General features: G+C 39.7%; 1 protein-coding gene across 1 annotated transcript in view; it reads right to left on the bottom strand.

Moving 5' to 3' along the window:
• Positions 1 to 7147: 7147 nt before the first annotated feature.
• Positions 7148 to 25049, bottom strand: part of LOC108703887 (transmembrane protease serine 9) — a 29570-nt gene continuing 11668 nt past the window's right edge. The window contains exons 6-9 of the mRNA XM_041576334.1: positions 12410 to 12620; positions 10764 to 11035; positions 9887 to 10056; positions 7148 to 8023 (exon numbers count right to left, since the gene is read on the bottom strand). Of these exons, the coding sequence (XP_041432268.1) occupies positions 7733 to 8023; positions 9887 to 10056; positions 10764 to 11035; positions 12410 to 12620 (944 nt within the window). The 3' untranslated portion in view covers positions 7148 to 7732. The remainder of the gene's footprint in view (positions 8024 to 9886; positions 10057 to 10763; positions 11036 to 12409; positions 12621 to 25049) is intronic.

Below are 25049 nucleotides of genomic sequence, written 5' to 3' on the forward strand. Positions count from 1 at the left end.
TGGTGACTATAGTAACATGGGATAATAGTCTCTGGGAAGGGAGTGTGACTGTGGGATAGCAGTATAGTAGGGAGAGATGGTGCCTATAGTAACAGTGGATAATAGTCTCTGGGAAGGGAGTGTGACTGTGGGATAGCAGGTATATAGGGAGAGATGGTTGTCTATAGTTAACAGTGGATAATAGTCTCTGGGAAGGGAGTGTGACTGTGGGATAGCAGGTATAGTAGGGAGAGATGGTGTCTATAGTAACAGTGGATAATAGTCTCTGGGAAGGGTGTGTGGCTGTGGGATAGCAGGTATAGTAGGGAGAGATGGTGTCTATAGTAACAGTGGATAATAGTCTCTGGGAAGGGAGTGTGACTGTGGGATAGCAGGTATAGTAGGGAGAGATGGTGTCTATAGTAACAGTGGATAATAGTCTCTGGGAAGGGAGTGTGACTGTGGGATAGCAGGTATAGTAGGGAGAGATGGTGCCTACAGTAGTGGGAATATAGCATTTCAACAGTGAAGTAGGCTGATGTATACGAGGTATAGAAGAGAAAGCATCTGTGTCAATATATGTCGATGTTGCCCAGTTTATAACAACTAAATTGTTGTTGAATTACAATATGCAGCACCCACCTAGATCAGAAATACTTGATATTCCATGCATTACCATAGAAAACAATATTAATAATTATTTTTCCATATAGGTTGTCAGGATATGGTATCAAATATATATGATCAGATTCAGTTCAATGAGAAAACTTTATTTCATGGTTTAGCACAAGAAAACTCCATTGAAGTCTATGGAAAAATCTGAAATTGCATTAGGAGATGTCTTCCTAATCAAACTTTTAACCCCTCAACTATATTATTACAGGAAAGTACAATCAAGTCTATCAGACTGGATACCAAAAGTGTGCCCCAAAAAAGAATGAAAGTGCCTCCATCTTGAATCTAGGCTTGAGATATTCTTGATGTTCCTGGTATGGAGTGGATCACAAGAAATGATTGTATTCATTAGATCTAGCTTAGCCCTTGGCAAACACAATGAACCAGAAGCACAAAAGGCCAAGCAGATGGGCTGATTTAATTAAGGAACATGAGGAGATGGTATTGGCCTCCTGTAGAGTGGCGGTTGTTGTGGGTACACTATTTGCTGTGCCCACAATAGCTACAATAATTTTCTCTTCTGTTGTGTTGAGCCATGACTGGTAAGCAGGTACCAGGGTATAAACACCAGGTCGGTTGGGGATGGCACATCATTCCCCCAACTCACAATGCCAATTTGATTCCAGACTCCATGTAATTTACAGCCAAGTGGTCCTCCGGAGTCTCCCTGTAAGACAAAAAGGACATTTATTTTAGTTTCTAGATGGTAAATTTCTGGCCAAGCTTGTTTTTAGGCCTTGTACAGAACCTACTAACATTACTCTGCAGAACTGGGAAGTCCCTGTGTACTTAATCAAATTGTCACTGGAGATGATCAGGCTACAGGGTAGACATCCAGTTAGAAGAATAGAAGATGGTCCTCAAATGATACAGCCTTGCATGATGCCAATCTGACAGCTTTCCTTATATACCACATATTTATTGTGTATTTATTTGTGTATCTACTGCACAGGAAAGTTGTCTGAAAATCCAGAGATGTGCGGTTGCAGATGTAGACTATGTAAGGGGGTAGTATAGCAATAATCTCCATACTATGCAAATCTAACAAAGGTTTAGAGTTGTCTTCAAGGCTTGTAACCCAGAATGTCACATTCATTTATCTTTGCTTTATCAATTCGTCATAAGGAATGCAACTTTGTGCCCATGGTATATATCAATGAGGCCTATACACCATTCTCCAGCACCATTTTGGAATAAATATATGTTTGCCGGGGATTATGATAAAGATGGAACTATAATATAATTTCTTATTTAGTTGTGGCACATAGCAATAGAAATCATATGGTGCTGGTTCCACAATGCATTCCTGGCTCTTACTGTATGCCATAGGCAGTCTTTAACCTTCTGCCTTCAGTCTTAAACTATGTCAAAGTTTTTTTGCCAGGTTGCCAGGTTAAAACTGTAAAAGTTGATGGGTTTAGTTTGGGTTTAACTGCCATACCAGAACATTCAATATAGCAGAGACTTCCTGATTGAGTGCTTAAGCCTCAAACCATGGAATCCAACTGAAGACATAATGAAGTTAAAATCAGAAAAGTGCATGGGCTTAGTTTGAGTTTAACTTCCCTACCAGAACAGTCAGCATAGCAGAGACTTCCTGATTGAGTCCTTGATTCTTAAACCATTCGTTCCAACAAGAGTCATAATGAGGTTAAAATTGGAAATATGGATGGGCTTAGTTTAGGTTTAACTGTCCTACCAAAACATTCAACAAAGCAGAGACTTCCTGACTGAGTCCTTGAATCTTAAACCATGGTGACCAAACTGAGTCATAATGAGGTTAAATTTGGAGACGCGGATTGGTTGGAGTCTTACTGCTTGGGAAGAATTCTATGTGATACGTTGCAGAAGACATCAGACCTACCTGACAGGAGTCCTTCTGCCCAGCTGCATATCCAGCACAGATCTGGTCTGGTGGAATTATCTAGAGCAGAAAAAGGAATGGTGTGCCCATTTGTTGGGGTTCAATGAGGCTGTGACCGCATAAAATTCATACATAAAAAAACAAGAGGTCCTCTGCGCTCAACCCATTATCAATATATTAAGAACACAGAGACATTTTGTGCCTTAAGCTATGAATGCCCTCCCCTTTAAACAAAACAGGGATTGTTTGAGCACATATTGCAATATATTCACGCTGGACTACTACATCAAAGTGATGTGATTAATGTCTGTAATATATTAATAATAGGTGAGTGCAGAGGACCTCTAGTGAAATTATGTGACTCACCAGGGAATCAACCTGGTAAATTTGGTTACAAGTTGCTGTGCTAATAAATGGTGTCATCACTTGCTGCAGGGTCTGAGGATTTGGTAAATTCACTGAAAACAGACAAGATATGAAAGACAGATTTAAACACGTTGTAAATATATTCAGTGTTGTTGTGCATTGTTCACTGATATTTTTAGATTAGACACAAGAGGTCTCACTGTGACCAGTGTAAAATTACATAGTTGCATGGTTAAGTTGGGTTGTGAAAAGACCAAAGTCCATCAAGTTCAAGACTCCAAATGAAACCCAGCATCCATACATTCACACACTCAAACTGACCCCTCCATACACTTACATAAATTATATATATATATATATATATATATATATATATATACACCAATATCTAAACTAACTGTAGATTTTAGTATTACAATATCCTTGGATATTATGTTTGTCCAAGAAATCATTCAAGCCATTCTTATAGTCATTAACTGAATCTGCATCACAACATCACCCGGCAGTGCATTCCACACTCTCACTGTCCTCATGTGAAGAACCTTCTACGTTACTATCTCCTCTAGCCTAAAGGAGTGGCCTCTGGTGTGATGATCCATGTTATTTCATGTCTGTCTATAATGTCCTCTAATGTACTTGTAAAGAGTAATCATGTCCCCTTGCAAGGTCCCTTTGAACCATGACAAAATCTCTATAACTAGATACTCACATTCATTGTCTTTTTGCGTTCTGGATTTCTGTTGATGTGGATGTTAAGATTGAGCGTGTGCATGGTGAGCTCTGCACTTCTGGGGAAGATAAATTCATGCACCTCGTTGTGTCCTGTTGTGTCATCGAGTGCATCCAGATCTACTCACATCATAAATACACACAACCCCATAAATACACACAACTCTTTGTGTTTCATGAGAACGCAAGAAAACCTGTCTGTACTATAGATTGTTTTAGTAAGTTGGCACTACATTATACAGCATATTCAAAGCGTAATTTCCCTATTGGCTTAACATTGTTTCTTTGTGCTTGCATGACAGATATTGGAAATGTCAAGTTTATTCACATCCCTTGGGTCGCTACAGAGCAACACATGCAGAATGGTACATCTCATATCTACTTAGATATTCTGTAGGCCAATTGTTAAACCTGCACCAGATATAGCTGCAAGTTTATAAAAAATCTGGGTTCTGGGAAATCGTAAGGATCACAACTGCACTTGGAGACATTAATGAGCCCTATGGTATTGGTGTGGACAGCTGTAATTAAGCCTGCTTGATCGGAGTGTAAAAAGGTTACAATTTCATGTTGTGTTTAATGTATATTTTTCACCAATAGATGATGATAGTTATCTTGTTAATAGTTTAATGTATATTTTTCACCAACAGATGGTAGCAGAGAGTTACTATCTTTGTATCTAGAGTTTACTATCTTGTTTATAGTAAAAGTTGAGACAGGACAGGACAGGGCGTGGTTTGTTTTGGCCAATGTGAACATCTAAGGAAGCAAGCCACTAGCTAGCTGTCTGGTTTAGCCAGGACAGGGATAGGTTGTGTCATAGCTCATCCTAGAGATGATGAGGGTTGCCACCTTTTGGCCAATACATTACCTTCCAGAGGTCGATGAAGGGGCGGATCAATGATGTATGAGGCATGGCAATGATCTGAACAGGCCAGGGACAATTTCTATGATAGCTGAATGCGAGAGTTGAGCTGGTAGAGGGGGAGCTTGGGAGGGGAATTTGGGCAGATCAGGAGGGGATTTGGGGTGTATAGGAGGCATGCCAGGGTCGGAAGACTAGTTATTACAAATTTACCAGCATATACATTGCCGGTAAATTTATATTACTGGCCCTGTCCTTGGCAAGTATTTTGCCAGTTAGGTTGGTTAAATATCGGCCAGGTGGCAACCCTAGGGATATAGGCAGAGAGAATAGCTAGGAAAGGGCACCTTGTGCCACACCCAGGAGTCAGTCATTAGTTCCCAAGTGGAAATTTTAGCTTATAGGAAGGACCCTGATGTGCTTAAAACCTAATGCCTGAGAAGGTGTATGGCTGGACCCTGTAGAAAGCACCTGGCAAAGCTGGTACCACCTATCTATGTATTATTTATATATCTATCATCTATTTATACAGGTGGCGAACCTGTTATACAGAATGCTAGGGACCTAGAGTTTTCTGGATGAGCGGTCTTTCGCTAATTTCAAACTCCATACCTTAAGTTTACTAAAATATTTAAACATTAAATAAACCCAGTAGAACTGTTTTGCCTCCAATAGGGATTAATTATATCTTAGTTTGGATAAAGTACAAGCTACTGTTTTATTATTACAGAGAAATATGAAATTGCTTTTTAAAATTTGAACTATTTAATTAAAATTGAGTTTATGGGATGTGGCTTTCTGTAATTTGGAACATTCTGGATAAGGGATTTCTGGATAATGGATCTCTATACCTAAAACTCATTCTTTACATGCTGTGAAACTCCAGATACCTTCCTTTTGAGAATGTTATTTGAACCGGGAATAACCAGGTATTGTGGCATCGTGCTGGCTGCTATTTTTGAGGCGGATGAGAAACTTTGGGGCTCCTTTCAAACCCCAAGTGCATGCTTTAAATTCTCCAGTGTTGCATTTATTGACTCCATTCTTTAAAGCAGGAGTACCCATACTTTACTAATGCGAGATCTACTTTTAGTGATATTGTCCCATTATGATCTGTATCCATAAAAGCATTGTTAGCATTCTGTTTCATGGAACATATTGATTTATGAGAATAAAAATGTATAGTGTTTCTTCTGTAACCTTAACATAGTAAACATCTGAATGAAAAGCATGGAGGTTGATTTAGACAAAATGATTGTTGACCGTGTCTTGAGATCTACTGATCACCAGCTAAAGGTCTTCTGGTAGGTCCCAATCTACGTTTTGGGCACCCCAGCTTTAAAGCTATGGTAACGACCGGGGAGGGGGGTCGGATTGACAGGCGCAGAAGGCAGCAGACAATGGCACTGATGGGCATACAGAAGAAGTATGTGTTTAGCACTCCCCTAACATTGCACCCTAGGCACCTGTTTCTTCTGCCCACCCGGACTGCTGACCTTTCAACTTAGAAGTAATGGCAAAAAGCCAGCAAGTTAAGCTTCAGTGTTCATCACAAGTGAATATATTGCCCTTATTTTTAGATCTACAGCTCAATTAGAGAACAGATATTGTGAACCCAAAATCACCTGCAACTATAAAATGTACTTTGACCAGAGACATCATTGAACTGCAGTGGTGTGCCTGGCATGGGTGCAAGGAGAAACCCTCCAACATCCAAAAAGAACATTGCTGCCCATCTAAAGATCACATGGATACAGTGATTAGGAAGCTCCTGGTAGTATCCCAGCTGTGACACATGGTGGTGGCAGTATCATGGTTTGGCCATGCTTGCTATCATTGACAAAACTATGAATTCCTATGCTGAAGCTCTGAAGAACTGAAGCTCAATAAAAATGGCTCAAGCTGCTGACCATCACTCCCACTTATGAGGTCAGGCACCCTTGTTGTGTCCAATTGTGTGTCAGGGTGCATTCAGGTGTAAGTCATAGAGATATGTCTGGCCCATCTACTGTAGGAATGTAAATAAACCCTGTCTGTGTAGGTTATACTTGTATTTTGGCAATAAAGCATACCGTATGTACAAAGGTATTTGAGCCTTAAGCTATGATTTTCATCTTTCAGGTTGCTCTTGCATGGTTGGTGTTGAAAATGTCAAATTTACTTGTCTTCCCTCGATGCTCTACAGAGTAGCACAAGCAAAAGTTAACGATAAGGGGCCCTAAACACTTGCACTGCACTTCTCAACCACCCTTTAGTTGTTGATAAATTACAAATCCCAACACACATATTTTTAAAGATAAGGTATTGATGGAGTTGTAGTCCAGGAACATCAAGGTCGTATTGTTAAAAGCAAAATTGCACAATAAAACTTTCCCCAGCTCTCCAGAGCCAGTGGCTGCTTTAATATGCAAAATAATTCTCCAATGAGAATCCCAGCTGATCTGTATAAATCTGGCTCCATGTTCTTTGTTCCTGCAACTGGAGTTGGAAGCTTTAAGCCCAGTTTCCCAGCACTAAACAAGTCTGTCCTTTATCCCCATGTCTGATTCCTGTGTCATATAATGAAGAATACAATTACATAATAATCTCTAAGATAACAGCAAGATGGTGCTGGGATATCAACATTATGTGTGAATTTTTTACTAATTTTATTTTTAAATACAGTGCAACCATAACTTATTTATATAATGTTATATATATTAATATATAATGTTAATATATTATTTTTACATGTACAGAGATTGGCCCTCATGAAGGTTAAGAGATCTTTTCCTTTAAACTGACACAGAACATTAGGAGTAAAAGCATGAAAAATTATGTTTTTTTTAAAGTTAAAGTAATAAAAATCACAATAATTAAACCACTGTAGTGAATAGGCACTAAAGTAAACTTTATCCCCTCAGGTATGTGATTAGTTGATCAGTGATCAGTGAAACTTGTCATGGAAAATAGCGTCAGTGCCACCATATTTAATCTATTGCTAGGCAGGATGGTGGTTCAGTGGGTGGCACTGCTTCCCTGCAGCTCTGGGTTCTTGATTTTGATTCCAGCCTGGACATCCTCTGCAAGGAGTGTGTATGTTGTCCATGTGTTGCCATTGTTTTTCCATGGGTACTCTGGTTTCCTCCCATACTCCAACAACATACGATTGGCTTCTGATAGAACTGGTGTGATAGGGATAGGGATATATTCCTGGTGCTTATGGAATTGCTGCTATGATAGCAAATCTCAAGCTGATATGGTATTTTAGTAGCTTAGTCCTTGGCCACCGCAAAGAGCCAGATGCAGAGTAGGAAGCCAGACAGAAAGGTCGATTTATTTAAGGAACATGAGGAGGATGTATCTGCTCTCTGAGTGGTGGGTGCTGATGTGATGTTTACTTGGTTTTCTGCGGCATTATATGAGGAGAGCCATGACTGGAAAGCAGGTACCAAGGTATAAACTCCAGGTCGGTTGGCAACGGCACATCCTTCTCCCCAACTCACAATTCCTATTTGATACCAGATTCCCTGTAATTTACAGACAAGGGGTCCCCCGGAGTCACCCTGTGAGATAAAAAGAGGTTTTTTTTATCAGAATTCAACTGTGAGATGGGAAATATCTGGCCAAAGTGGATTAGGACTAATGCAGAACCTGGTGACAACCCAAGTCCATATGTGCTAAATCAGCAATGGCTATAATTGGAGAATATATTTCCAGTAAAATCTACAGGTCAGTAAGATGTTCCTCAAATGATACAGCTCATGCTGGCATTATGTGACACGAAATTCTGAATACATCTTACTTATCTACTGCATGTCAGGAGCGCCTGTTGACGCTCACATCTCCGGCGGTGTTCCTTCAAAGATGGCTGTACCCATGATACAGGTGGTCCTGAATTGCTGTTTCCCGGCTTCCTGACCCTTTGCCTGACTCTGATTCTTTCTGCCTGCATTGTTGAACTCTTGCCTGAACTTGACTATGCTTACGCCTGACCCCTTTTAGATACCGCAAACTTGGACTTTAACCCTAAGCTTCCTCCTTGGTCCGGACATCTCCTGCTGGGAGCCCATAGGCTCCTGACACTGCAAAACTGAGTTAGCTGAAAATCCTGAATGGTGTAGTTATAGATGCTGAATACCTAGAGGGCAGTATACCTGTAATCTTCAATCCTACCAGAATGTACCAGGAAAATCAAGTAAGATCTTTTATAAATGGAAAGAGGCACTCATTTGGAAAGGTCAGTAATGCAAAGGTCCACTCATTTGGTATTCTCTCCAGATAAGCCCAATGTCACCACCTATGCAATGGACATTCTGTAATATGGCTCATCCACTTGTTGATGTGAGGGCCATACTATGGAGCTACAGAAACCTGTTGGGCAGTGACTGCATCAACTCATCAATATGGTCGTTTCCCAACTGGATTTTTTGACAGATATCAGCCTGGCAGGGTGGTTGGAGTTTTCCTGCAGATCTAGTGCTCCATAGCAACCAACAAGAATGTAGCAGCTGGTTGGCTGTTTTAAAGCAACCTTGAATGGGGTTCATGGAGTGATTGACAGTCGTTGAGTGTTACAGACAGGAATGTGAATAATTTGGAGACCATTAGTTCCAGATAACATTGACTAGTGTTACCCATGAGCTCACTTTATTAATTTATATCAAGCTAGTGATTTCTGCTCTTCTTAACACCAAGTGCATATGCTTTAAATAACTTGCACCTAATGCCAATGTACCCATCCAGGCTGACTTTTCTAAAACTGCATGCATGCTAAGAAACCCTGGCATTACCCCAAGCCTGAACCTGGCAGGAATTCCAGAGTTCCACCAGTGGGCTATGTCCATGGACACAAACAGCTAATGCCAATCAAATTGCTATTGGGGGCTATTGCAGTTGTCAGCACAGTGGTTTGCTGGAAGTGATGCATTCCCACTGAAATAAACATGTGCCACAACTTGAACACAACGTGCCAACAATTACTCTGGAGATTACTGGGAAAGGCAGTCAATATTGTGATGCTTAAAGGTACCACAGGCTGGTGCTTGGAGCTCTTGCCTGGGGTAAAGCATCACAGTGATCATAAATGTTAACCATCCATGGTACACTAGAACTTAACAAAATTGAACTGCTTTGCACTTACATGACTGGGTATTAGTAGCGTAAATGATAAACAGTGCTTCCATGATAAATTAACCCTATCACAAGAAGGAGGTTCAAATCTGAGAACTAGATGGGTTTGGGTCTCACTGTCCTACATGCACTAATGAAAAAGCAGTTACTCCATGATAGATGAAACCCTGAGCGTTTACATTTGAGCTTCATTGTCAGAGCACGGACATCTATTCCAGGAATCAGGTTAAAGATGGAGCATTAGGTTTATGAATTTTGAAGTGAAATGTTGGTGGTAAAGAAGACATCAGACCTACCTGACAAGAATCATTCTTCCCAGCTGCATATCCAGCACAGATCTGATCTGCTGGTATTTTCACAGTATTAGAAGCATCCTGGGATCCAATGTGGTACATCTTTTCACAATTTGCCCTACTAATAAATGGGGTCACCGCTTGCTGCAAGGTCCTAGGATATGGAAGGTTCACTGAAAACAGACACTGATATGTCACTATGATACAGATACACACTTAGAACATATATATGAGTGAAGTTCACCTCTGATAATACTTTGTATAGTAAATCAAGTGCTACTCCTTGTTAGAGCTCTGTGGTTGAGAACATGGGGCCTGGCAAGTGCTGATTGTTTCTCCCCTCTATTCCCTGGTCCAAGCTCTCAATCCAGATGCAGCTGTAGCCTAATTTTAGGGTAATTTAAGCCTGCCACCACCATTTATCTGTGCTGGAACATTCATCTTATTGTGTTGCCCAAGCCTTATGTTCATGTTCTTGCTCCTTTTTCTGATCCTGAATCCTGTAAGTTCTGTTTCTGCCTCATCTTTCCACCATATATTTGACTCTGCCTGTTTTCTGCCTGCCCTGACCTTTGACATGTTCACAAGAACGGCGTTTTTGATTGCCGCTTCCTGAACTTGGACTTTTTTTATTGTCGGCTCCATATACTGAATTTTGTGGTTTCTCTGTGTTTTCTACTAAATCCTCTTTCTGAACCTCAGTTATTTGCAAATGGTTATTCGTAATATACCAGTCAATTCCTAACACTTCATCTCCAAGCTACCAAGACAGTACGTTGAGGCTTACTCTGCAGGAAAGGTGTCTCTAAGGAGCAATAAACTGACATTTGGTGGAAAAGATGTCTTCACATATTTTGTATTTAAATGATTAGACCCTCACCTTGAGAGCTAATTGTGCCCCATCCAGTTACCCAGCATTCCATGCCTTCAGTGATGCTGTCAGATGTTGAAAGCAGGCAGACAGGTAGGATGTACTTGGTGTAAGTCATGGGGCTTGCCAGTTTCAGTAAGGTAATATCTCCAGCATGTCCCGAACTGACAAACTGTGAGTTCACAATAATGCTGTCCACTTTGTACGTGACCTCATTAAGACTTATCAGAGACAACTGGTATGCGCCCAGCCGAACTGTATAGTCTGATGGAGACAGGGAACTGGTGGGAGAATAACAAGGAACATTACCATGGGTCCTTCAAGTACTGCCCAGTACAACATACTAAACAACTGCTTCACAATACACTTTGCATTTTATTATTGTATATGATATAATTGCTGCCTTGTTTGCACTTTGTTGCTGCACTTGGGGTTGCAAATGAGCCCTATTGTCTTCACATATTAAAAAACTCTCTCTGTAATATCAATATTTTATAACCAACCACCTATATGTTAGACAAGAAGCTATTCATCAGGGATTGGTCATTGTAATACCTCAAACATAGGGCCACATTCAATTCCTGAAAAGTCATGGATGAGATTCCATTTTGAGATGCAATTTAATTCAGAAAAACGTATCTCACGGTTAATCACATGAAAACTCTGTTGAAGTCTATGGGGGGAAAAAACTGGAAGTGAATTAGGAGAAAAGTTTTTATACCTTGAATTGAATCTTGTCTATGAGTTTTCAGGTGATAAACCAGGAGATAACTTTTCTCGATGAATTGAATCTGGCCCATAGGGGCAAATTCACTAAGCGCCGAACGCTAGCGTTACTTCGCTAGGGTTTGGCATTTTCGTTACTGCGCAAATTCACTAACGAACGCTGGCGTAGTTTCGCTAGTGTTACTTCGCACCCTTACGCCTGGCGTAGTTTCGCTAGCAACGTAACTACGCAAATTCACTAACGCGCGCAGTGTACTGAACGCTACCTTTTACGCTAGACTTCCTTCGCCACCTCAGACCAGGCGAAGCGCAATAGAGTAGATAGGGATTGCTTCAAAAAAAGTCTAAATTTTTTCTAAGTCCCAAAAAACGCTGGCGTGTTTTCTACATTATGGGTGATAGGCTGAAAAAGATCAAAAAATTTTTTGGGGCTCCCCCCTACATGTACTGACTCATGGCAACTTACCTAGACAGTGGGCACATGTGTAGGGCAAAATAAAAGTTTTATTTGATGTTTTGAAGGTTTTCTAGGCATTTGTAGTGATTGTACGTATTCCTCCATTGAAATTTGAATTTGGCGCCGTATGCAAATTAGCCTTCGCTAGCGTAACTTCGCTTTACTTAGCGAAACAACGCTAGCGCAACTTCGCAACCTTACGCTACCCCTGAGCGCAACTTCGGATTTTAGTGAATTTGCGAAGCGCTGGTGAAACTACGCCTGGCGAAGTGCGGCGAAGTTACGCCTGGCGCAACTACGAATCTTAGTGAATTTGCCCCATAGTGTCTAGCCCACACAATATTACATCCGACAGAGTTTATTGCTGCACCATATACAAAAGCTCAAGTTATATGGTAAAGATATTGTGCCACACTGCTGTCTTACAAATAGAAACTACAAAAAATAATACATTTTGCAAAGAGAGACTTACTTTAAGAAGCAGTGGGCTGCTGTCAGAATCCATTGAGTGGCAATCACGGACCCCCCACAGATATGTCCCCCTTTATAGCGCAGACTGACCTGCCAAGGCCATGCCCCATCTGGTGCATCAGTTCCTCCAACTATTTTATTGGAGACCAATGGGGAACCGCAAACCAGTCGGGTGGAACTTGTGTCGACAAAGATTGTGGGTGAGAGAGAAGCTGAGGATGAGAAATGTCACAATGCTTGTGAAGTTACAATGCTTAGTGCCAACATTATCATCCATATCACAGGGAGAACCTTCTGCCTGGGAATTATTATTGCTGCATGGAAAATTGTGTAACACCCTAAATCCAACAGAAAAACAATCATTATCCCTATTGCAAACCTGGGGAAAGCCAACGAGGCACCTGAGGTGGGTGGATATTTCTTGCTGAAGTCCTGAGTGGCAACATCTCATATTTGTTTTACTAAAACTCCAAAAATGCACAATTTCAAGAGCTTTTTTTTTTTTTTACCTTTCAGGTAAATTGTACATTTTTCTTACAATGAAAAATTGGAGAATATTGCTCATAGTACTCCAAATACCTAGATAATCAAGAATGTCTGTACATAATAATGCTCATATATTTAATCATCATCATCATTTATTTATATAGCGCCGACAAGAAATGCAGTGCTTTACCTTGGTTATAACAAACAGGGAATAAATGGTGGATAATCAACAGGGGGTTACAGATACAATAGGATTAGAGGGCCCTACAAATGAGAGTTTACAAACTGAAGGTTAGGGGACAATTGAGACATTAGGATTTTAGAAACAATTTTGTGATTTACGATACAGCAATGATTGATTAATTAAGGTACATCGATTAAGCTTATATTTAATTAAAGGGATACTGCCATGGGAAACAAATTTTTTTCAAAATGAATCAGTTAATAGTGCTACTCCAGCAGAATTCTGCACTGAAATCCATTTCTCAAAAGAGCAAACAGATTTTTTTTATATTCAATTTTGAAATCTGACATGCAGCTAGACATATTGTCAATTTCCCAGCTGCCCCAAGTCATGTGACTTGTTCTCTGATAAACTTCAATCACTCTTTACTGCTGTACTACAAGTTGGAGTGATATCACCCTCCTCCCTTTCATCAGCAGCAGCCAAACAAAAGAACAATAGGAAGGTAACCAGATAACAGCTGCCTAACACAAGATAACAGCTGCCTAACACAAGATAACAGCTGCCTGGTAGATCTAAGAACAGTACTCAATAGTAAAAACCCATGTCCCACTGAGACACATTCAGTTACATTGAGAAGGAAAAACAGCAGCCTGCCAGAAAACATTTCTCTCCTGAAGTGCAGGCACAAGTCACATGACCAGGGGCAGCTGGGAAATTGACAAAATGTCTAGCCCCATGTCAGATTTCAAAATTGAATATAAAAAAAATCTGTTTGCTCTTTTGAAAAATGGATTTCAGTGCAGGATTCTGCTGGAGCAGCACTATTAACTGATTCATTTTGAAAAAATTTTTTTTTCCCATGACAGTATCCCTTTAATCATTAAAGAAAAATAAAAAGACAGGAAACTCCACTTCTAAGTTGGGAATATTTACATTATAAATTCATTCTGAAACAAGACTTTGAGGGTGTGATACTGATTGTATAGTGTTTTGGTGTTTTGTGCTGTCCTCACAAGCCTGGTAGTATTCTCAAACAAGAGTTACAATTGTTTGTTTATCACGGTGATTAATTATTCTAATAGAGTTCTACAACATGTAATGAAAATCCCCAAGGGGCCAGGTTTATACATGTAACCTCCAGTTCCTGGAAAGGTGAAGCCATCTTTGTTGCCAGTTAAGTTATTGTTTGAAGATCAGTTCTTTGTTTACAAACAATAGGTGGTCATCTCTAAACCTGCCTCAGGGTCTAGCATTTGCCCACCCTAACCTCAACCTTGTACAACAGGTAAACTTCATTGGCAACAGAGATCATACTGTGGGAATTTTTCAATCTAGCATTTCTGGCCATTCTCAAATTATTTAAAATTTGTAAAAAAATATGTTTGCATTAATGCAACAAACAAATTCTTAAATATTGGAAAATGAATAGATTTGGCAGTAGGTTTCTGATCATTATTTCTGTAGTTATATTCAAAGCAGTATTCTTATTTGTTACTTTGAATAAAATGGATCAAGACGAGCTGAAATAAATGTATTTTATTTAGTTGTAATATTGGTGTGCAGAAAGCCATCTCAGTTCATTTTGCCTGATCCTGTGCTTTCACAAAGAGCCAGCACTTCACAATGGAACTGCTTTCCGACAAGCTATTGTTTCTCCGACTCAATGTAACTGGAGGAGTCACGGTTGGGCTTGATGTTTACCATTCAGTGCTATTTTCCTATCTACCACCAAGTGGGGCATGGGAGCATTTTTTAGCAATGCAGGTGTCAGTGAGCTGTTATCTTGTTACCTTCCCAGTGTTCTGTTGATAGGCTGCTGGTGAGAAAAGGGAGGGGATGATTTCACTCCAATTCCGAGACCAGGAATAAAGAATGACTTAGGGCACCTGGGAAACTAAGAACATGTCCATCACCATATCAAATATAAAAAAAATCTGTTACCTCTGTTGAAAAAAAGATTCAATGCAGGATTCTATTAGATGGGTGCTATTAAAAAGAAATTGTTGCCCATAGACTTCAATTCAATTCGGCGAATTTTGACCTGTGGCAGATTTTTGCCCAAACAGGTCAAATTCGCCCATCCCTAAGGGACAGGCATGTTTTGTCTCTTGGAACAGAGCAGGACTTGAATGCTGCTAGCGATAAATTAAATTCACTTGCTTCCTCTTAACTCTTAAAAGGGAAAAAGAAAATTTAATATACTGTAAGCTTCAGCATAATACGTTTTCTAAATACAATCAATTAAATATTCTGTACTGTTTCTGAAATAATCAAGTTTATCTTCACTATTCCTCTCTCAGCCTCTGTTTCTCTTCATTCTCTCTTCATGCAGCAGTTGGGTGTCAGATATTCATTGACAGTTAAATCCAATATATCTTATAGGGGGGGCTTCCTTTTGCCTAGAAGATGCATTCGATCTCACTCTATTAAAATCACCAGACTTCATGTCTCTCTACATGCAGGATTTGTGCAAAAGGCAGTTCGTTAGATTTTGTTTGTACAGGTATGGGATCCGTTATCCGGAAACCCGTTATCCAGAAAGCTCCGAATTACAGAAAGGCCATCTCCCATTTTAATCAAATTATTCACATTTTTAAAAATTATTTCCTTTTTCTCTGTAGTAATGAAACAGTACCTTGTACTTGATCCAAAATAAGATATAATTAATCGTAACTGGAACAAGAACAGCCTATAGGGTTTATTTAAAGTTTGCATAGTAGACTTAAGGTACTTAATTTAGGTATTTAGGTATTTAATTGATTGTATTTTGAAAGTTTCTTATTTCAGTATGATGAAGCATATATTAAATTTTCATTTTCGCAATAGTTTAAACACATCCTTGTTTGAACAAATAGCTCTAGAAACTAAGGAGGAACCTAGTAGAGATAGCTTGGTGAAGGCACCACCAAGTCAATTCCTGGACCATGCTCTCCCACTCAGCAGATGGTTTTGGAGTCAGACTACTTATTACAGTTGTTGGCCCTACATATGACAGTCGGTGGCTCTCCAGCAAAGAGTATGAGGAACTATCGTCTTCATTGTTGTTTCTCGCCATTGCCTATTTCAGTTGGGTTAAAGTCTATATCAACCCTAGACCCCACTGGTAAGAAGAATCTCACACATTTATTCAGCACTATGGGCAATTGTCAAAACTGAATGTTTATCCTTAACATATGGACCTTTAAACATAATCACCATCCCATTATATAACCGCTTACTTACCCTGCAGAAGCAGAAGGACCCTAGTCAATTCCATGTATGTCATTGTCTTTCTGTGTTATGAATGTCAGTTGATGGTGAGATGGAGCTTATGCATGGTTTGCCGAGCATCTCTGGAGAAAGTGTCCCACTAGTTCCCACACATGAGATCAGACACCTTGTTGCGTCCCTTTGTGTTACACGTTGCGAAGATGTTCACGACCCTCCCCCTTTTTATGGGAATGTAAAAAAACCTGTCCATGCAGACAATTTGCGCACTTTGCCAATAAGCTATGCAAATTATACAAAGGTTTCCAGACCTTAAAGGTAAGATTACTTTTGTTGGTTACAGTTCTGTCTCGCATGACAGACGCTGGAAATGTCAAATTTACCTGTTTTCTCTTGACTTGAGGAATGCATGGATGTGCATGGCTTTTTTTTATTTGTCCCTTTGTCTTTGGCAGGGCAGGTGTTAAACCTATGCCAGATATGAATGCAATCTTATAACTAATCTGGGTTCTTCATTTTAGGAATAAGATGCCCAGTAGCAGTGGTATAAATAGTTCAAGGTCCAAGTTACTGGACACTACAGCATAAAAACATCATTGGTGTATGGCACACACAATGCACACGTCTCTCCTGTTATTTCAGAAGGGATCATGTCGTTCGTGTGAAAATTAAGTATGCTCAATCTGTTAACTCAAATCTTGCCCCAGTCAGTACCCCACAGTACCCTCAATTCTTCTAGGCCATCCTACTACACCAAGGTTGCTGACCTTGGAAGGAGAAGTCAAATGAAATTGAAATAAATATTGAAATAAATAGCCTTGCTGAAAAAAAATATTAGCCCTAGATCTTTTTCTTTCTTTCTTTCTTTCTTTCTCTCGCTCTATCTATCTATCTATTTATCTATCTATCTATCTATCTGTCTGTCTGTCTGTCTATCTATCTATCTATCTATCTATTTATCTATCTATGACCCTGGAAGGAGAAGTCAAGTGAAATTGAAATAAATATTGAAATAAATTGCCTTGCTGAAAAAACTGAAATATTAGCCCTAGATCTTTCTTTCTTTCTTTTATCTATCTATCTATCTATCTATCTATCTATCTATCTATCTATCTATCTATCTATCATCTATCGATCTATATCTATCTATCTATCTATCTATCTATCTATCTATCTATCTATCTATCTATCTATCTATCTCTCTCTATATCTACCTCTATATCTATATCTCTCTCTCTATTTCATCATCATCATCTTCTCTGTCCTGTTTTTGCTTTCAACAGATTTGGATCTAGTGTAGCGCTATAGTAAATTGTGTGTTCTGTACACTACTATTTAGCTCCACTCCCAATAAATGTGTTTTGGATGAGACCTCTAATCTTAGGGAGTGAGCCCTCGCAACGGTGTGGAGGCAGAGTGTAATATGAACTGTAACTGGACTGCAGGGTATAATAATTGGGCACCAGTGGTTCTTAGTAACTTAACCATGAACATATTTAATGAACATATACAATAGAGCAGACAGGATTTTGCATCAACATTGAATAGGCAATACTCACAGCACCATTTGGTCAGTATTAGTCCCCACAGGCAAGAGGACAAGCTCAGCAGCAATAAAGGTACACCCAGCTTTAAGCCTTTTCCCTAAGTGGAACCTGAGGGGAATCAGGGGAATCTATCTACCCTGTTCCTATACACTTAGTCCCTACTTCTGGTCTATTAGTACCCGGGATCTTAATCCCTCTCCTCGTCAGAGCCTTGAGCTGCTCAGCTAAATAACCTGTCTATCTGTCACTCCTAGAGTAACCTCTTAAGGGGCCTAGCCTATCCTAACTAATCCTAGGACAATCAGGTTCCACAAAAGCATTTAGCGTCATCTAAATATTTCTATTCCCCCATAGCATCATAGTGACTCACCAGTTATAGCTTTATGAAAATGTTTCAGGAGCAAAGAGTCCGTATAAACCTCTACAGAGTACACCAACCGAGGAAACTCTAGAAAAAAACTGTGAAAGCTCTATTAACAGATTAAAGGAGCTAAATATATCCTGTTTTCTTTAGTGACCCCACCCACTGATTATGATGAGAGATGAGTTTTGAAAGAATAATTAAATTCTACATTGAATGCATAATGTTTTTCCTGAATCTTAAACTATATAGTAGTATAGGTTGTAGACTCTACGGTGCTAGAAGAGTGTTATGGAATATATGTTTCTGGGTTACATTGTACATTGTAATGTTGTTGGCCCAATTTATACCATTGAAGTATTAAAATAGGTTGGATTTGGTCAAATTCTGTGATTTTGTTTTTGTTCTACTTTTGTCTGATAAACTCCTATTTTTTAAATGCATTTCTACTTCCAAACTTTTTCTCCACCCTTTAATAAAACACTGACATATTCAACACAATGTGGTCATGGATTGGAGAAATTGCTTTTAATGAAGCAAAGACACATGAGTTCTGCAGCCTTATTTCTATATATATCAAGTCACAGTATCTGCCTAAACTCCTAGGGGCAAATTCACTAATATTCGTAGTTGCGCCGCGATTCGCCGCACTTCGCCAGGCGTAGTTTTGCCAGCGCTCCGCAAATTCACTAAAATCCGAAGTTGCGCACAGGGGTAGCGTAAGATTGCGAAGTTGCGCTAGCGTTGATTCGCTAAGTAAAGCAAAGTTGCGCTAGCGAAGGTTAATTTGCATACGGCGCCAAATTCAAATTTCAATGGAGGAATACGTATCAGCACTACAAATGCCTAGAAAACCTTCAAAACATCAAATACAAATTGTATTTTGCCCTACACATGTGCCCACTGTCTAGGTAAGTTGCCATGAGTCAGGAAATGTAGGGGGGAAGGAGGGAAGCCCCCAAAAAAATGTCGATCTTTTTCAGCCTATCAGCCATAATGTAGAAAACACGCCAGCGTTTTGTGGGACTTAGAAAATTTTTTGACTTTTTTTGAAGCAATCCCTATCTACTCTATTGCGCTTCGCCTGGTCTGAGGTGGCGAAGGAAGTCTAGCGTAAAAGGTAGCGTTCAGTACACTGCGCGCGTTAGTGAATTTGCGTAATTACGTCGCTAGCGAAAATTCGCCAGGCGTAAGGGTGCGAAGTAACACTAGCGAATCTACGCCAGCGTTCGTTAGTGAATTTGAGCAGTAACGAAAATGCCAAACGCTAGCGAAATAACGCTAGCGTTCGGCGCTTAGTGAATTTGCCCCCTAGTCTCTGCCATCTGAAATTATGGACAGAATTCGGCAATTTTTATCAGAAAATGTTATTCAACAAACAGCAACACTAAAATTGCTTAATAGGAAATTCTGTAAAAAAAAAAAATCAGCCCATTAATTGTATTTTTATAGGGGGTTCTGGTGTTAAACCGAAAAGTTGAACTTGATGGACATCTTCCAACACAAATAGATGAACTAAGTATTATTATCTTTATAAATCTATAATCACAAATACTATTTACAAGCAATTTATTCAATCAGATCATTAAACTGACACCGACACCTCTAAACCCTTGGCAGCATTGGAATCTTATTAACAATATTATCCCAGTATGCATTTCAATAGTTTGGGTTAAAGTCACCCATTTCCAGCTCAACATGATCAACAAAATAAGAGTATGGTTACTGGTGTCTAATGTACTACAGGTATGGGATCATTTATCTGGAAACCCATTATCCAGAATTACGGAAAGACCATCTCCCATAGACTCCATTTTATTCAAATAATCCACATTTTTAAAAATGATTTCCTTTTTCTGTGTAATAATAAAACAGTAGCTTGTACTTGATCCCAACTAAGATATAATTAATCCTTATTGGAGGAAAAACCAGCCTATTGTTTATGCCTAAATTTAAATTATTTTCTATTAGACTTAAGGCATGAAGATCCAAATTATGGAAAGATAAGTTATCAGGAAAGCCCCAGGTCCTGAGCATTCTGGATAACAGGTCCAATGCCTGTACCAGTCACCTTGGCTTATGTAGGATGGAAAATAAGCATTTACCCGTTATGGCAAACATCAGTGGAATTCAATCTGGGGTCCCTACCCATCAGTTTCATGTCCTCCTTAGAAGATCAAGCCCAAATGCCACTTAGTTGTTGGTGTTTCCAGTGAGACAAGCCTGTTTTAATAGCATTGTCATCTAATGTGAACAATAACATTAATTTTAATCCAGCAACATACAGCAACAAATATATTAAATACATGGGTCACATCAGTCTGCACTGATACATAAATCGCAACATAGGGTTGCAAGGTTATCCCATTGCAAAGTGCAAGAATGGAGGTACACAAGGAACCCATCTGGACACTTCTCAACACCATCATGGGCTCATCTTGAGCCAGAGATTGAGTGTCATATTTAATTGTGCTGAAAAAACAAATTTAATTTCATTTTCATCTATTTGGGGTTATTATTTTTACTGTGTCTCTGTCAGTCCTTTATATGTTTATTTGCCTCTTGGAGATACTTCTTTCTTCTTATTTTATAAAATCTCTCTTACACAGAACTTTACTTTACTATGTGGTTCCTTTCTTTGTGGATGATTTTGCTCCATGCTTGTTTTTTATTCCATGTACAAAACAGAAGACATATATAGAGTCAGACTGGGCTGGCAGGGCATGAGGAGTAAAAGGTGTGGGCCATTAAGGATGGAACCCCATGGGCCTAGGACTCCCCAGTTCGACCCTGGACATAGAGCTGCTTCTGCAGTTTATATGGATCGAGCACCATGCTGACTTTGACCACATCCAAAAATGAGTGCCAACAAAGTGCCACACAAGAAAGCACTAAAGAATATAATTTTAAATGTATGAGCTTTACGTCAATTCCCAATTGTGAGACACCTACACAGAAACACAAAGGCACCAAGTAATAGCACTGGTATACTTCTCGGTGTTGACTTGTGTAACTTTCTTAGTTTATTACCAGTGTAAGCTACATTAGCTGCTGTAACTGCACTAACTGTGCTGGCTGTAGTATCAACTATGGGTAAATCATCTATCGTAGCGTTGTATGATGAGACGTATGACTGGTAAGCAGTTACAAGGGTATAAACTCCAGGATGGTTTGGAAGGGCACATCCTATTCCCCAACTTGCCAAACAATGGCAACTTGATACCAAACTCCCTGTAATTTACAGACAAGGGGTCCGCTGGAGTCTCCCTGGAAGAAGAGAAAAAAAAGATTAGTTCTTACATCCAATAATGTCATGGGAAATTTTTCCTAACATTTAGAAAAAGTCTGAATACATGGTAAAAGAGATAATGTTAGGATTTCCTCTGGAATCGCCAAATTAATCTTTTGTAAATAAGCCCCGTAGATTTGAGTACTGGCGTCCCCAGAGATGAATCTCCATTAGGTCTGTCTGGGCCTGTAATCACCAGTGGGCTCATTGTGGGGCAAAGTATGGTTGCAGTGGAGAGGGACAAAGGTGGAGCAATGGGACATGGGCAGAGCAAGGGCAGAACATGGGAGGGGGGCGAGGTATAACCAGGAGCCCAGAGAATATTTAATTGGCTACTATACACCCTTACTGACTTATTCAGGATATTCATGCAGTATTGCAGAAGGCATAACCACTACTGATGTATATTACTCTATGATAGCAGTTGTAAATTTCTTCTTTGTGGCAGTTGACTTATCAGGATCCCTAAATAGTTAGAAACTTCAGGTGAGGAACAAACTGACCGATCAAGACAAGGAGTCAACACAAGGACTCGAACTAGGAATCTATGCGAGTAAAGGCTTAGAGGGACTTTATGTTTGTAGAAGAAAAGCTTGGATGACCTACCTGGCACAAATCTTTCTGGGCAGCTGCATACCCAGAACAGATCTGGTCTTATGGAACTCATTTTACATCTGCTCACATGTGTCCCTGCTAATAAGAGGGGTCAATACCTGCTGGAGAGTTTGAGGATATGGAAGGCTCACTGTAATAAGATAGGACCAGACACCACACTCACAATTAGACAGGTAAACATTAAAAATATAAAGCAGAGTTGTGACTACCTAAACTAAAATAGGGGTGGGGTTACACTTTGACAATTTCTTCTTATAGATGGAAATGTTACTCCCAAGAAATCCCTTGTGTGTACATAAATTGCCATCATGCTTTCAAAAGTCCCAAACTTTTTGAACTTTGTAAAACTTGACCCAAGCAAACAATGTGTGTGTTTAAGTTGAAAAAAAGAAGTAAACAAGTGGGACATTGGAAGAGAAGATAAGTACTCCTATGCCTGTTCTGTAAAGTGCTATAGTTAACAATGATGCGGTATAAATGGAAATAATGTGTGTGTGTTAGCAGGTGCCCCAGGCAAACACGTTATATTTCTATTTTTTTATCTTTCTATTGTACAGCCGTTTGTTGTGCTTTGCAAGGTTCAATGCAATTGTAGTGTGATGATTGACGCCAACTTTAGTCAACATGGGCTTGCGTTGTAGAACAATCAGGTACAAGGATATATTGCAATGCACAGCTCAAGCTCACTGGTTGGTGGTGTAAATACAAAGCAATATATTATATTCAGGAAAATATTTTGCAAAGACAGACATTAAGCAAATCCATTCTTTGTATTGAATATATTTTTTTGTTGTGTTGCATGAGGAGAGAGAAAAGGTGCCCCAGAATGTACTGTAGATAGCTCACCAATTAGTAGATGTGGTCTGGGTACACCAGCCCCAGACCCCCAGCTTTAGGGAGTGGCACGCCAGAAAATTCGAAGAAGAAGCAGGGCTGTCCAGGCGGATCCACAGGACCAAAATGTTTTGATCAAAAAAAAGTTATCTCTATTAGACAAAGTTAAAAAATATATATACTTGCATCTCCATCTGCCCTACATGTTTCGTACCCACATAATTATGTAAATATATTTTATTTGATTTTACATAAACAAGAAAAATTAATATGACAGCATAAATTAGCAGACTTAGAGAGTATGCTGCAAAAAGAAAGTACAGTGGCATTACATTTTACCCACATAATTAAGTGCCCTTGTTGGTACGAAACACATAGGGCAAATATATATATATATAAAGGGATCCCCCTAGCCTTGTGGTGAAGGAGCTCTGAAACCCCTGGGGGACTTTTAGCCAGAGGGGGTCAGGGACAAAAGGGCCCTCACTAGTCATCCATACATTCTCTAAGCAACTTTCATCTAGTGCCAATGCACCTATTTATCCTGAATTTGTGACATAGTAACATAGTAAGTTAGGTTGAAAAAAGACACATGTCCATCGAGTTCAACTTTTTTTTTTTTATTTTATTAGCTACCTATCTGCCAGTTGATCCAGAGGAAGGCAAAAAACCCATCTGAAGCCTCTCCAATTTGCCTTAGAGGGGGAAAAATTCCTTCCTGACTCCAAAATGGCAATGGGACCAGTCCCTGGATCAACTTGTACTATGAGCTATCTCCCATATCCCTGTATTCCCTCACTTGCTAAACACCATCCAACCCCTTCTTATACCTATCGAATGTATCAGCCTGTACCCCTGATTCAGGGAGACAATTCCACATCTTCACAGCTCTCACTGTAACAAACCCCTTCCCAATATTTAGCTGGAACCTCTTTTCTTCTAATCGGAATGGGTGACCTTGTGTCAGATGGAAAGACCTACTGATAAATAAATCATTAGAGAGATTATTATATGATCCCCTTATATATTTATACATAGTTATCATATCTCCCCTTAAGCGCCTCTTCTCCAGCGTGAACATCCCCAATTTGGCCAGTCTTTCCTCATAGCTAAGATTTTCCCTTTACCAGCTTAGTTGCCCTTCTCTGTACCCTCTCTAATACAATAATGTCCTGTTTGAGTGATGGAGACCAAAACTGTACGGCATATTCTAGATGGGGCCTTACCAGTGCTCTATACAGTGGGACCCCCTCCTCCTGTGAATCTCTGCCCCATTTAATACAGCTCAAGACCTTATTTGCCCTTGATGCTGCTGACTGGCATTGCTTGACTGGCAAGGTCCTTTTCCATAATGGATTTGCCTAGTGCAGTCCCATTAAGGGTATAAGTGGATATTTTTACATCCCAGGTGCATGACTTTACATTTATCAACATTGAATCTCATTTGCCACTTAGCTGCCCAGATTGCCAGTTTGTCAAGATCCTGTTGCAAGTGTCACATCCTGGATGGAATTAATTGGGCTGGATAGTTTTGTGTCATCTACAAACACTGATACATAACTTAGCCTCCCCTAAGTCATTAATGAACAAGTTAAATAAAAGTGGAGCCAATACTGAGCCCCAGGGGACCCCACTAAGAACCTTACTCCAAGTAGAGAATGTCCCATTAACAACCACCCTCTGTACCCGATCCTGTAGCCAGTTTCCTATCCATGTGCAAATGACTTCATTAAGCCCAACAGACCTTAGTTTAGAAAACAGTCGTTTGTGGGGCACAGTATCAAACACTTTGGCAAAATCCAAATAGATCACTGCCCCCCCATTTCATGTAATTACTTTCACTACTTGCATTCTTGACTTCTCCACATCAAACCTGTATTGATTCATCGTTTTGACAACACGGGGTGGACAATACCTGATGATGACCCTTTTGTGGTGTCAAAAACGTTGACTCCAAAGTGCATCCGATTAATTCAGTAATTTTTTTTTCATGCAATTCAAATAAAATGTATTATCTTCTCTGTCCTTTTATTGCTTTCAGTGCTCATTATTGGCACTGAGTCTCCTATTACTACCAGATAGTGATGGGCGAATTTGCGACGTTTCGCCGAAAAA

Source organism: Xenopus laevis, chromosome 9_10L (assembly GCF_017654675.1).
Source record: "Xenopus laevis strain J_2021 chromosome 9_10L, Xenopus_laevis_v10.1, whole genome shotgun sequence".
Classification (NCBI taxonomy): domain Eukaryota; kingdom Metazoa; phylum Chordata; class Amphibia; order Anura; family Pipidae; genus Xenopus; species Xenopus laevis.